This window comes from Thalia democratica, chromosome 3, assembly GCF_965202585.1.
Source record: "Thalia democratica chromosome 3, ktThaDemo2.hap1.1, whole genome shotgun sequence".
In the NCBI taxonomy this organism is placed as follows: domain Eukaryota; kingdom Metazoa; phylum Chordata; class Thaliacea; order Salpida; family Salpidae; genus Thalia; species Thalia democratica.
This window is the reverse complement of record NC_139167.1, coordinates 48753655-48767263: the sequence shown is the minus strand read 5'-3', so window position 1 is coordinate 48767263 and position 13609 is coordinate 48753655. Positions and strand designations below refer to the sequence as shown.

General features: G+C 26.2%; 1 protein-coding gene across 1 annotated transcript; it reads right to left on the bottom strand.

Annotated features, from left to right (window-relative positions):
- Positions 1-480: 480 nt before the first annotated feature.
- On the bottom strand, positions 481-13178 carry LOC145832341 (contactin-3-like). Its single transcript, XM_082939659.1, has 19 exons — positions 13055-13178; positions 11432-11527; positions 10021-10251; positions 9747-9849; positions 9287-9468; positions 8775-9068; positions 8236-8389; positions 7968-8092; positions 7134-7318; positions 5980-6073; positions 5478-5795; positions 4462-4532; positions 2473-2610; positions 2263-2374; positions 2050-2159; positions 1722-1875; positions 1373-1536; positions 758-928; positions 481-519 (listed from the first exon to the last, which is right to left on the bottom strand). Exons 1-19 carry the CDS (start codon positions 13176-13178, stop codon positions 481-483), a joined length of 2865 nt encoding a protein of 954 aa, XP_082795785.1.
- Between the last annotated feature and the right edge of the window lie 431 nt (positions 13179-13609).

Sequence of the window (13609 nt, the reverse complement as noted above, 5' to 3'; positions counted from 1 at the left end):
TGGTTTAACTAATTTTTGAACAATAATTTTGACAAAATGAAAACATGTTTAATTTTTAGAATTATAAACAAATAAGAAATGTGTTCCAATCTAGTTACAAATGCATAAAAATCATTTTGTGTCTTAGATGTTTTATTTTAAAAACAATAACTTCATACTATAGAGTTGTTATAACTTTGATTTACAAACATTTTAAAAAATTTCGGTTGTAGCAATTTATATGAGCTTAAACGTTTATTCTTTGTTAATATTAATCATCTACATCGAAAATATATTTCATAGGATACATTACGCGAGGCAAACATTTAAGTATAAATATTACCCGAGTGTTAGCATGACATGAATATATTTACTTTTCAACCAATTGTAACTCTTTTTTTTTCTCAGCTTATTTAAATAAGTTCATACTAACTTAATGTGCAAAAATACTTAATAAAGATGAAAGCAGTAATGAAATAAAAAAAATTATTTCGTTTGATTTCATTGTACCGCTACCTCCCGTTTGGCCGCTTGCTGTGCCTGTCATACATTTAAAATAAACTAAATTTATTTTTTCAAGTTTTTTCTAATAAGATTCTTTTTAACAAAATCTAAAAACTTTTGAAGCAATAAAACCATAAGTAACGTGTTTTATTAAGATTTTTTTTTTCTATACTTAACTAGTCTAAACTTAAAATTTTAGATATTGTCAACTTTTTTAGTGTAACAGCTATTAAAACAAAGATTTTAAAACAATTATATCTGATTACTAACCAACATCAGTTGAAAAACGTTCAACATTAGAGTAAGGGCCTTCTCCCCCCGTGCTAAAAGCACATATTGCTAAATTGTATGCTGTTTTTTCAGGGAGGGTAAAAGTTATATCGTTAGTTGTAGATGGCAGAACTTGAGCATCTTCGAACGTTTGCCCACGTTTCCAGTATTTAATCTTGAGTATTTTAAAGTATTTAATTTAAGTTTTATTATAAACTTTTCAAATGTAAGTTCTGACACTTCTAATTATAATTATAAAATACTTTATACTTTAATAGTTTCTATTGGAGCTATCAATATGATTTTTTACATTTTAATTTCTATTCTTATCTTTGTTAGTTGAATCTTTTTTTTCAAGTGAATTATTTTAATTAAGACGTAGTTCTTTAAAAATGTTTTTCAAAAATTGAACTGCAGAGGTTTAACTTTTTTTATTTATTTTATTTGTAGTACATTGTCGTAAAATCTAAATTGGGCTGTAATATAATCACCTTTTAGCTGATTATGGCACGTTTAAGCAAAAAACATATAACTGGCTTAAAAATACTTAATGTAAGTTTAAACTTTAAGTTGTAAGCTAATTTCAAGTTAGGCTGATTTAAATACATAAACGACCTACATAATAACCCCTTATATTTTCTTCAACAACTTTCTTGTAAACTTTTTTCCACGAAACGTGAACTGTCTGTTCGTCAACTTTTATATCAATGTTCAAAGGTTTTCCACTAGGTGGCCTTTTTTTTGTTTTTACCGGGCCAATCCAGCTGGTGTATGGACCAAGGCCTAGCAAAAAATCAGTTTATACAAAAACTTGAGTTTACATATTTTAAACCATATTAGCTGTTGCTTTTTTATTTATTCATTGAATTATATAAAAAATAGGTGAAAGATGTATAATTACATACTAATAAAAAACATTCATCAAAATATGTTATATTAAAAAACAAAAGTTGAGGTTATTAACACACCTGCAGAGTTAAAAGGTGCGATTCTGTACATATATGGCATGTGGTGAGTCAAATTTGTAGCAACTATCATAGGTTTTTCATCGAATGTAGTGTAGTTTAGCCATGTTTCGGGATGCTCTAAGTTTACGTCATCCAAGTAATTCACAACTGAAACCTTTTAAAATAGTTTTAATGTATAGAGCTTTCATAAAAAAACTAAGCTATAAAAACTTTTATTTTTTCAATCGTTAGCATTACTTTATAACTTTTTATAGTTTTCAATAACAAGTGTTTCTAAGGTTGATTGTTTTGATTAATATTTTAATATTTTTTCATGAAAATCACTTACTTGGTACCCTTTTGTATATCCATTAATGTTTTCTGCTGGATTCCATTTGATATTCAAGGAAAATGCCCGACTTTTCCACACTTTTGGATCGGAAACATTTTTCTCCGGTACTAAAATTAAGACAACTTTGTTAGTAAAACTAAACACATACAAAAATCAATTAAACATTGTAATAAACTGTACTGCAAAGAAAAAATCTAAATTGTATCTTACGAATTTCTCCAGAGTAGACAAAGCTAGGAGCACTCCAGTCAGTTTTGAATCCTTTTGAGTTTTGAGCTTGTATTTGTGCATAATAAGGTTGATATATTTCGTCTACGTCGGTCTGTATTTATTATTTACTTACTCAAATAGCAAGGTAACAGTTTTCGATTGGTGAACTTGAATTTGAAGTAATAGTATCTAATTATAAAAAGAACTTACTTCAAAAATAATTTGATTTTCTTCTGGATTTGCTATAAAATTAATTCTTGCATCATCTTGAGTTTCTGAAGAGTTAAACTTCCAAACTTTTACAGTGTAAGTTATTGATTCTGCTCCATACTTACTAGGCTCTAATGGCTAAGTGAAAAATTTATAGATAGTTAATATTTGATAGTTTTTACTGACTAGGCAGACATCTACTTGCAAGTATAACTACGTTAAGTTAACATTCTGAAATTTGTTACAACTAAAATCAACTTATTTCATAGTTTAAAAACTTTGTCACATTATTTTAAACCATACTTTAAGTTATTCATTTGAATTGTCGATAATTGTTTTACTTTAATATAAGCTAGCAAGTTATTCTCTAAATTTTTTGTTAACAAATTAAAAACAAAGAGATACTAATGTAATTGTTTTCAATCTCCACATGTTTAATTAAACTAGTTTTTAGAGAAGGGTTTCCTAAACATTTTAAAAAAAGACCCCTTTAAAGAAATTAAAAAAGCTATGGCCACTCCAACAAGATTTCTCAAAAAACTACTATTAAAAATGCCAAAGTGTTTTTTTTTGTCTTCATCATCAACTCCAGAATATCTAATGCAAGTTTCAAATTATGGCCTTGTGGCCTTTTACAATTATGGCCTTTTACAGCTTGTGGCCCCCTAAATTTAATTTTTTTCATAATATCTAGTATAAGTTTCAAAACTACCAATAAAAACGCCTAAGATCTTTTTTTTGCTCATCAACATCAATTTTAGAATATCTAGTGTAACTTTCAAATTATGACCTCATGGCCCCCCTGTGACCCCTTTACTGCTCATGCCCCACCCTCTTTGGCCCTTTTGCTGCTAATAGCCAAAACCCTGTTTTAGAAAAAAATATAAAATAATTAAAGTGGTCTACTTTTCAAATAAATAAAAAACCTTATTGATTCACAGTTAGCTTAATATAGTCTAACTATATCACAATATAAAAAAAGTTTTACCGTTATGAGAATGACTTAGGTAATTTTTCTTTTATTTAACTGTCAGGTTTAAATTTAGATTCGAGTTAAAACTTAATACTTAAATTTTGGTAAGTTTATTTTTATAATATTTCACTGATTTTTTCTAAAGAAAAGTATTTAGATAAATAAAAATTTGTATACTAGATGGCAGAGTTGCCGAAATGGTGTGCACGACTATTTAAATCCCGACAGTTTTATTTTTTATAATTATGTGTTATTTTCCATATCTTTTAATTAGTGTAAAAAAAAATCTATTTTTTTACATTGTAATCTTATTAGTCATATCTTTATGCGAATTTTGTTTTTTTAATATGTACTGCAAAATGTATAAAATATTATACCTAGAAAAAATCAAAAAGATTTTATTTTATACTCATTATATCGAGTATTTTATATTAAATATAATAAGTGTATATAATTTTTTTTTGAAGTATAATAACATATATATTTAGCAACTTATATAAAGATAAAAAAAATAACAAAGGATAATTGACATACTTAACGGACGATTTGAGAAACTTGTATATTCTAACATTGTTACTCTAGAAATTTATATTCATTTTTGAGATATGGTTAAAATATGCTTTAAAATAAAGTAATTTTTAATAAATATGAAAAAAAAATTTCATTCTTTTTTTTTTCTATCATAATTTCAAAATAGACCTACAATGAGTTTTTTTCTCAAATATGTGTGTTACTTTTTTTTATGTGGCCGCTTAAAAGTATTTTGAACATATGAATTGTTCGAACTCGAATTTTCATCTAACCGCAAAAATTCTAATGTTGCTAAGCTAAACAAATAATTGTTTTAACTTGTGTGGTTTTCAAATTATTAAAATTTGGCAACTATGCTAGAAAGTTCTAGGCAAAAAAATCAAACCGAATTGAAATACAGCATAAAACCTTCAAACTCTTTATTAGCTAGGACAATTAATAAACTCAGTATAGATTTTTTTAGTTAAAACATTAACAATTAATACCTCCCACTGAACGACTAGTTCGCCTGGTTTCCCTCCCCCTCCACGTAGAAGCTTTGCATTTTCTAATGGCTCTGTGTTTTTTTAATTTTATATTTTTTGCTTACATGTAGATCATGATGCTTTGTTTTTTTGGTTTAAGTCAAAATCAAACGGTTTTATTTATTTCTATTGCTAGGTATTATTAAATATAAGTTAATCTAAGTAAGCTTGAAACGATAAACTAGGTGTAGTTAAAAAATTGATGTATCAATTACTTGACTTTGTTTCTAAAGTACTTTAAAAAGTTATCTATTTGAATAAGATTTTTTTATTAAGTAATGATCTCTTTTTTTGAATGAAACACTGATTTGAAAATAAAATCTTAGAATGTTTGAAGTTTTATTTCACGTATATAAATATAACTTTTAGAAGAATAGTAATAAATTTTTATCGCAAAAAAATGCTACAACCTTTTATAAAAAGTTTTTGCATTAATATACTTAAATAATATTTGTATTAAAATGTTTTTGTGTTTTTACCATTTATAATACGTAATAGTTGACCTAAGTTACTTTGTTATACTTGTTTTTAACTTTGAATTTTAATTTTTTTCCGGTTTATTTCTTTTCAATTTCTTGTTTGTTTTGTAAAATTTGAATATTTTTTAATATAAAACAAAACAATAATTTTCATTGAAATTAAATCGCAGGAAAAATTTAAGAAAATTATAAGTTTAAAAATAGTTTGTTAATTTTTTAGTTTAACGTTGATTTTAGTAGGTATTTCATAAAGTTTAATTTTTAAATTTTTTTTTTTCTTTTAGTAAATTTTTAAAATTACAGTGGCTTACCAAAAACTTTTTTTTTTTTAATCAACCCAATTATTATAAAAACTAGCGGTCCCTGGATGTAAGATGTAGTTTATATTCTTGATATTTCAAGTTGTAAGTTTATAACATTGATTAATAGTTAGTTTTCTTTTATTTTAAGCATACAAAATCTTATAATAAATTGTGTCTTCAACTATTGAAAACTCACTGCCTTCTTGCGTTCTTTCAGGCTCGCTCGCTTCGCTAAACCTACCCTGCCCCATTATATTTGAAGCCCTCACGCGAAATTCATAATAAGTAAAAGAATGCAAGTTTCCAACAAGTGCCCCGCTTTCGTCAGTTATCTCGGGTGGGCTGGTTGTTGCCTTGAACCAGCGACCAGGAGTCTCGTCTTTGTTTACGATTCTTGCATATACAACCTGTTTTGTCACTGGAAGGTTACTGCGACCCAATAACTCCCATTTAACTAACATGGCGCTTCCCGATTGACTGATAGCTTCAACATTTTCAGGCGCACTTGGTACATCTAGAAGTTTTTTTTATGTATATTGTGTTCTTTTTTAAGTTCTTTTTTTTTTTGAAAAATGCTACTCTAATAAACAAGATGAAAATTAAACACTCAAGACATTCTCGATAATTCATTTTTTTAAGTTTTTAAACTTTTATATGCAATTTCAATAAGTGTAGAAAATTTCCAGTGTAAGGTAAACCTTGTACATTGACGGTGAAAGTAGCAGAATCGGATGAGACTATTGTGCTTGCTTCGCATTTGTACTCACCGCTTCTAACTCCACTGGCAAGAATCTGTTAAAAGCAGTTGATGATATTTGACTTTCTATAAGATAACAAAAAAATCTAAAGTAAATTACAGCCTATCAAAGCTTGTACAAACAAATAATTTTAAATAAAATGTTCTTGTTATGTTACTCTAACGAACGAGTTTTTACTTTGAAAAACTAAGATGAAAATGTTTTAAATTTCTAAAGCATAAAGCTTAATTCCACTTATATCTACCGTTTATATTTCATATTTAATTTTTTTTTTTACAAACAAAAATCGAAGTCATATATAGCTCAATAAATGTTTAGTTTTTTAAATGTTTGATTGCGCTTTTTGTTTTAATCAATTTATACAGTTTAATTTAGTTACTATTGGCTTTTTTTGATTAATTAAAACTATAGTTAAAAATTAATAGTTCATTACAGTTTACACAACATATGTTTAACATCACTATAGTTTAATCACTTTATCCAAGAGAATATTTATAGTTTGTATTTATTTGTTTGTTTTAACTCAACTTTCTTGGTTGTAATACTGTCTTAATGATCATCTGTTAATTAACTTGTTTTTAGTTTACTAATACTAAACTTATTTATCTTTAGTCACAAAATTTGAATTAATAAAATATTTTTAACTATATTTATAGCTCTAATTTTTACACAAAAGTAAATTTAATTAAAGTTTTTCTAATTAATATTTAAAATTATTTAAGAAAATTTGCTAATGGGCAATGATAGAGTAAAATAAAACCATTTTGAAGGATTATTTAATTACTTTCTTATGTTTTTTAATTTTATTACTGTAAAAACTTTTCACGGCCTTCTCTTTAAACTCGTAACTAAGTTTTCTTAAACCACAAAATACAGCTTCTATTTACATAGGTCAAAATTAAAAGTTGTTAAAAATAAGTGTATGAGCAAAAGACTTAGCAATAGTCAGAAACTATTAAAGTCTCTGTTTTATTAAGAAGCTCAACTAAACAGTTTAATTATGGCTAATAAGCTAATCAATAAACAAATTATCGTACAAGTTTGTGATAAGTTATTGTTTGTTGTAGCAGATAACAATATTTATAAATACAAACTTCTAATCTTTCTCCAACTATATCGAAACCGGCATCGACAAACGGTCTTATACGCTCGCCGTCAAAGAACCATTGCCAGGTGATGTCCAAATTTGTGTCATAACTAGCGTTGCACCAAAGAAATAACCAATCGCCTGCTATGTAGACGTCTTCAGTGGCCGAAGTGCCTTCAACTTTAGTCGTTTCTATAAAAAATCAATATATAAAAAAAATGTAAGGTGAGCTTTTTTCGCACTGTTATTGCATTTTTCAGTATAACAAGTAAGTTTTGATTTAGTTCTGAAAAATGTCTATTTACAAATCTGTAATAATAGTTTTTCCTAATTTATAAAAAGATGTAGTTATATAGCAAACATAAGCCGCCTTACGCAAATAAAAGTTGTGAAAACTTATGTGACTGTTTGTATAATAAAAACTGTGCAAACATTTTTTATTTCTCTTCAGTATCTTATTTCATAGATATGAATAATTTTGTTAGTAAAATCATAAAGTTTTTTAACTTTTTATTTTAATTTTTAGAATGTTTTTGTTCTAAAATAGTTTTCTGTGTATGTCGGTGATTAAAAACATTTTGCTAAATAATTAATAATACAAAATATATGTTTTTAGTATACATTAAAAGTTTACACTTACTTTTTTTTTTAACGACAAGCAACTAGTCTTTAAATTTCAGTTTTAAATCTTATACTTTTACATAAAAAATGTATACTTACAAAATTAATTTTCATTTTCACTTTGAAGTAAAAGCTTTTATTTGCGTAAAATACATGTAATAACATAAAGGGCAAAATGTTAATTCTTAACAAAAACACATAAACAAATTATTTTACCAACCATAAACTTCTACTTTAAATGTTGCATTGGCAGACCCCATCATATTAGATGCTGAACAGCCCCATATTCCCACATCTGAAGCATCAACATAATCAATGCTCAATGTTCCTTCTTCAACGTAAAACCTGTTGTTTTTGTAAATATTTTGACTATAAATATTACTTTTTTATTAAATACCCTGTTAGTAAAACAAGTAATTATTAAAAAACTATAATCAATTAGTTCTGCCTAAAAGCGTTTACTCGTTTTAAGTATAATTAAGCAAAACCTTGATGATTCAAAAATTCTTAGTTCCTTGTTATCTTTAAACCATCTTAAACTCGCTGCAGGAGCTGCTTCAGTCTTGCATCTCAGCGTGACACGATCTCCAACTGCAGCTTGTACTAAATCTTGCATGCTATCCACGAATTTCGGTTTCATTTCTGTTTTTTAGCAAAATTAAACAACATAGGAAACTAAATATTATAAAAGTTATAAATAATTCCTTTTTTTTAAACAAAATTCAGTATTTTTTTGTATCTATGTGAACAATGTATAACAAAAAAAAACTAACAGACACTCTACTTGCGTAAAAGACTACTTATTAGTAATTTAATTGAACTTATGTTCTTTTGAAAACCATTAATTTTGTATAATCCTTTCTTGAGTGCCTAATGTATTAGTACAAAAAAAATCAAAAACTATAAAAATCAACAAAATAAATTCATACTGACTTTTTCTAAACAACAAAGTGATCTTAATTAAAGCTCAGACGATTTTGATCGTAAAAAAAATTTCAACACAAAAATGTTGTCTCAAGCTACTTACTGTGAATACTTAGTTTAGAACTTGATATGATTGAGCCGATGCTGTTTTTAGAAACACACTGGTAGACACCAACATCATCGTCGGAAAAGTCGTAGATGTACAAATCTTTTTTACCGCTTTTTGAGTTTGCGACGGGTAAAAACTTAATTTTGTACTCATCGGCTACCAGTCTAACTCCGTCTCGTGTCCAAAATGTTTCAGGGGGTGGGTTTCCTGATGCTTCGCAGTTTGCTATCGCGGTGGTTGTCACGTCGACTTTCATTGAGTCTGGTTCCGTTATCCAATAAGGCTTGGCTAAAGGTGACAGATTTATTCAAATTGACTTTTATAATAGGTTTTTTTTAAGTTTTGATACATACCTGTATTTACTTACATACTTGAACAACTTTCTGCATTATCTTTGTAAAAATTTTTCATCATCATGTAAAAATATATAGTAATGTTAATTACACTACATCTTTAATAGACTCAAAAAATAAAATATTAAAGTAATCTTAGTACTATAAACTTACACTCAAGTTTGATCTTTATTTCATCAGTTATAGTACCAAGTGAGTTTGAAGAGGTGCAAACATAAACTCCTTCGTCGTTTTCAGTCAAGTTTTTTATCAAGATTCCTCCATTTCCTAATTTAAACGAGTTTGTAGAAATCTCCCTTCCATCTTTTCTACTCCAGACGTTCGATGGTGTTGGTCTATTTATAATAGAATTTTCTATTTCTTATTAAATTTGGAAATATTAAATAAAATCTATAGAGACGCTTTACTTTTTACATTATTATACGGCATTAACTAAAACTGTTAGTATATTATTGATGATGATTTTTATTTTAATAACTAATCTGTACTATTTACAACTAACAATGTATTACAAAAATTAATAATTGGTGCTTGAGTAAACAGTTCTTTAGTACAATTTATAAATTGAGATTTATGTTTTAACTTTTTAAAGCTTAAAACATTTTCAACTAACATTCCTGCAGTAAAACATTCAAGCAAAACAGATTTTCCATACTTCGGTGCTTGTTCTAAACTAGGTCTCAACATACTTCTAGGTGCATAATTGTAAGTAGAACCTGTTAGTAGATTAGGAAAATTTTGATTTCATCATGACATTTAAAACTAAAAAAAATCAAAAATTAATTAATAGATAAAATTGAAAAATTTTTTTGGAAATTGAGAATATTTTTTAATTATTGGTTGATTTTTGTTTAATACTGGTTTATGAAAAAACTCCTTATTTAAACCTTCATTAACTTGAAGCGTAGTCGACCCGCTTGTATAAATTTTCGATCTGTCTATTCTCAGATCTTTGGTACATACGTAGCTTGCACTATCCGACAGTACAACATTGGCAAAGTAAAGAGTACCAGTTTTTCCTGACAAATACCGTCTATCATTTTTGGATTTAGGAAATATGTAATCTTGGTCAAGTTGCTTTCCATTATCGACTTTCCATGAGTAAGAAATTAAGTTGTCTGCAATGATATAAATTTATTCTATTCGTTGAACTTAAATTTCAACACTACCATTCATATTTTGTAAGTATAGTTACTTGTTTTTATATTCAACATAACAAGGTTTTGTTTACTGCAGTATCATTGATACAAATTAAACTCCTATCGCTTCATCAGAAGCGAATAAGCAGCTATGTTTTAAGTTATTTATTAGCAGCATAAAGCAAATTTTATCGACAAGTTATTTTAGTATATACAGTAACTTTTCTACATTACTGGCATTAAGTTTTAGCTATTTTTTTTTCATAGAAGCGTTAACTTTCATAGAAGTACAAAAAACTAGTTTTTAAAGTATGTTAAAATATACGATTGAACTGCTTTTAAGGTATGTTTATTACTCATTTAAAGATTCTATATAAAGTAAAACAGTTTACATTTAAAAAAAACTTCTAAGCAAAATATTTTAACACATTTCCGCGCACATTTAAAAAAAAAAGGTATAAGCCATTTTTATATTTATATTTTAATTTTTATATCAATAAGTACAAACATTTATGATAGTTAAACGCCATAAACTACTAAATTGTTTTATACGGAAACTAAATGACTCAAACTACAATTTATCACCTGAAACACTTTGAATAACAAAAACCCTACCAAGTGATAAATATATGTGCAAGTTAAACAGCTTGGAGAAATTTAAATTCAACTAATATAAATATAAATATATTTTGTAAATAAGATATAGAGAGGTAATAACATAACTAAGGTATATATTTCACGAAAATCAAGTACAACTTGATTTATTTCAAATAAAAAATTTTAGGTAAAAAAAAGCTACTGAAAAAGTAAATATAAAACTAAATTTTAAGAAAACTAGTTTGTATCTTTGTTACAACCAAAAACACTTTATTATCATTTTTTATAATAATTAGTTTACTTATTCTAAAAGCTGAGAAAGTGGCAAAACTTAGGTGAACGGTTAAAACTTATTTATTTAAGGTAAATATAAATAAATAAACATGTGTTCTTCGAAAAAAAAAGCTTATCAGGATTTCTAAGATTTAACGCCTTTTAACGTTACATTTTATAAAGTCAAAGTATTAAGTTGGTTAGAGATATTTTAATTTTCTACCAAAAGTTCTGGACTTGTTTTTTATTAAAATAAAATTTAATTAAAGGTTAAATTAAAATAACTCACTTGGCATACCAATACCCTGACCTTCACATTTTATTTGAAAACCTGAGCCTATCGAAGGTAGTAATTTTGTTTCTGTTTTGACAAAATCTTCTAAATCTGTAAAAATATATTTTGTTATAACTACCAAAGATTTGAAACTTAAAAAAGTTTACATTAAGACGTATTTTATCTTTTGAAAGATTTAAGAATTGTTTCTAAACATTAATTTACACATTGGTAATAAGGGACGAAAAATATTAAGTTTCGTTTAGTTTCAAACGTTAAAAGTATTTCAATTTCTAAATCAAGAAAGTTAATGGAAGTAATGAAGACAAAAACTTAAATTGTAATAAAAGTTCTACAAGACAGAAATACACTTAGCATTTTAAACTTATTTTCAAATAAGTAAAACAATAACTTGCACTTTATTCGCTTATTTTTATTGCAATTGATTCTAAATTAATTTATCTCACTTTAGAAATTTTCTTAAAGCCGCGAACAGATTTTTTTTATAGTTATGAGTTTTTTATTTCTACTCTTTTAAAACAGTTACAATTTTGTATAACACATGCATATTTTTTACAACTGAAAATGGTATTAAAGAAAAAAAAAAAAGGTTTTTATACTCTTTAGGTTTTATTTTCTTATTTGGACATGCCAGTTTAGGTAGGTCATGTTTTTTTTTGTTAAACAGTAAAAAAAAAATTAAAGACCTTATAATATTTCTTACTAACATAGCAGTTCACTTTTCGAGACCGTAAGTAGTTGTTGAATGGTATTTACATTTATTAGCTTTATTTCTCGTGCTTAAATTGAATTTATTTTGTATTTTCTTTTATTTGAAATGTAAATATATCCAAACGAACCAGATCAGTCAAAAAAGTGTCTCAGTTTTATAAATAGGAAAATTATGAATTTTATTACTTAAAACGAAGCATTTTAATGCTCAATAAGATTAAGTAGCCGTATAAAATCTTGAAGCTGTTCACTAATATTTAACGATAAAAATCTTCAGTCAAAGTAAAGTTTTATGTACTACATATTAATTTAAAAGTAGTAAAAAATGATAAAATGATAAAAATAATAAAAGACAACACGACCGAATCACGCTTAATATTTTTTTCATAGTGTTTTATAATATTGTTTCCGATAAACAAATTTCTACAACTTTCTGATAAACTAATATATTATTTTTCTTTCATTTTCACTAAAAGTATATCAAATTTGGTATTTTTATAATCATGTAAGTTTAAAAAAATAATTAATATATTGTTTTTATTTTAAACGTAATACAATTAATTTAAGATTGTAAAAACCTAGTTGTGTAACATATTGATTGTACCCTGTTTAAGTTAAGATGAAGTAGTGATCTTTTTTAGATACAAATTTTATCATTTTCAGTATAAAGTTTTTTTTAAACTTATCTTAACTGGTTCTTAAGTATCAAAAAATGTATATATATATCTTTAGGTAAAACATTTATAAAGTTTGAATGTTTTTGTTTTGCGTTCTGCTATTTAAATTTAAAGCTGCTTAGATATTCTACTAACACTTAGATTAAGAGTGTATGTAACGAATAGTTTATTACTAAAAAGAAAGGCTAGCACTTGAATTTATTATTTAAACGGTCAATAAACAACTTACAAGCAAACTCAAGTTTTCCTGCGTTGCTAGCAACCGAAGATCCGTCATCCAACGTCACAATGCACCGGTAATCCCCCTCGTCAGACCTCGCAAGATCGTGCACGATCAACGTTCCTCCAAACATTTCGTATTTTTCTGTTTAGTATTAAACTATTTAGTTTTCACGTAAAATAAACGTAATTTAGATAAAGTTGATTTTTTTATTTCAGTAAGTTTCATATGAAGTTTTAAAATGGCATTTCCGAAAAAGTGAAAACCTATAAACAGCGATTAAACAAACTTAAGTTGATAAGATTTTTTTATTAATATGTACTAAGCTTAATTTTAGCCAGAATTGGGTAATTTTATTTTGTCTGAAGTTGTTAATTTTTGTAGAAATAAAACGAAAATAATATCGATATACAAAGGATATACAAAAGCACGAAAAATCGTAAATAATAGTTCCAAATATACCTTATAATCAACATTCTAATTAAACTTTACTTTAGTTAAGCTTTAATTGTTTTTTTGTTTATAAACTCTTTTCTAATTTTTTTTATTTGTAAAATAGTTAAT

Bases quoted from the DNA above. Each gene is read 5' to 3' on its own strand.
- LOC145832341 (XM_082939659.1), bottom strand. From the start codon at position 13,178: ATGTTTGGAGGAACGTTGATCGTGCACGATCTTGCGAGGTCTGACGAG. The intron at 10,252-11,431 runs GTGAGTTATTTT...ATATCATTGCAG, and splicing joins TCAGGGTATTGGTATGCCAA to ACAACTTAATTTCTTACTCA. The intron at 520-757 runs GTTGGTTAGTAA...AATGTATGACAG, and splicing joins TTGAACGTTTTTCAACTGAT to GCACAGCAAGCGGCCAAACG.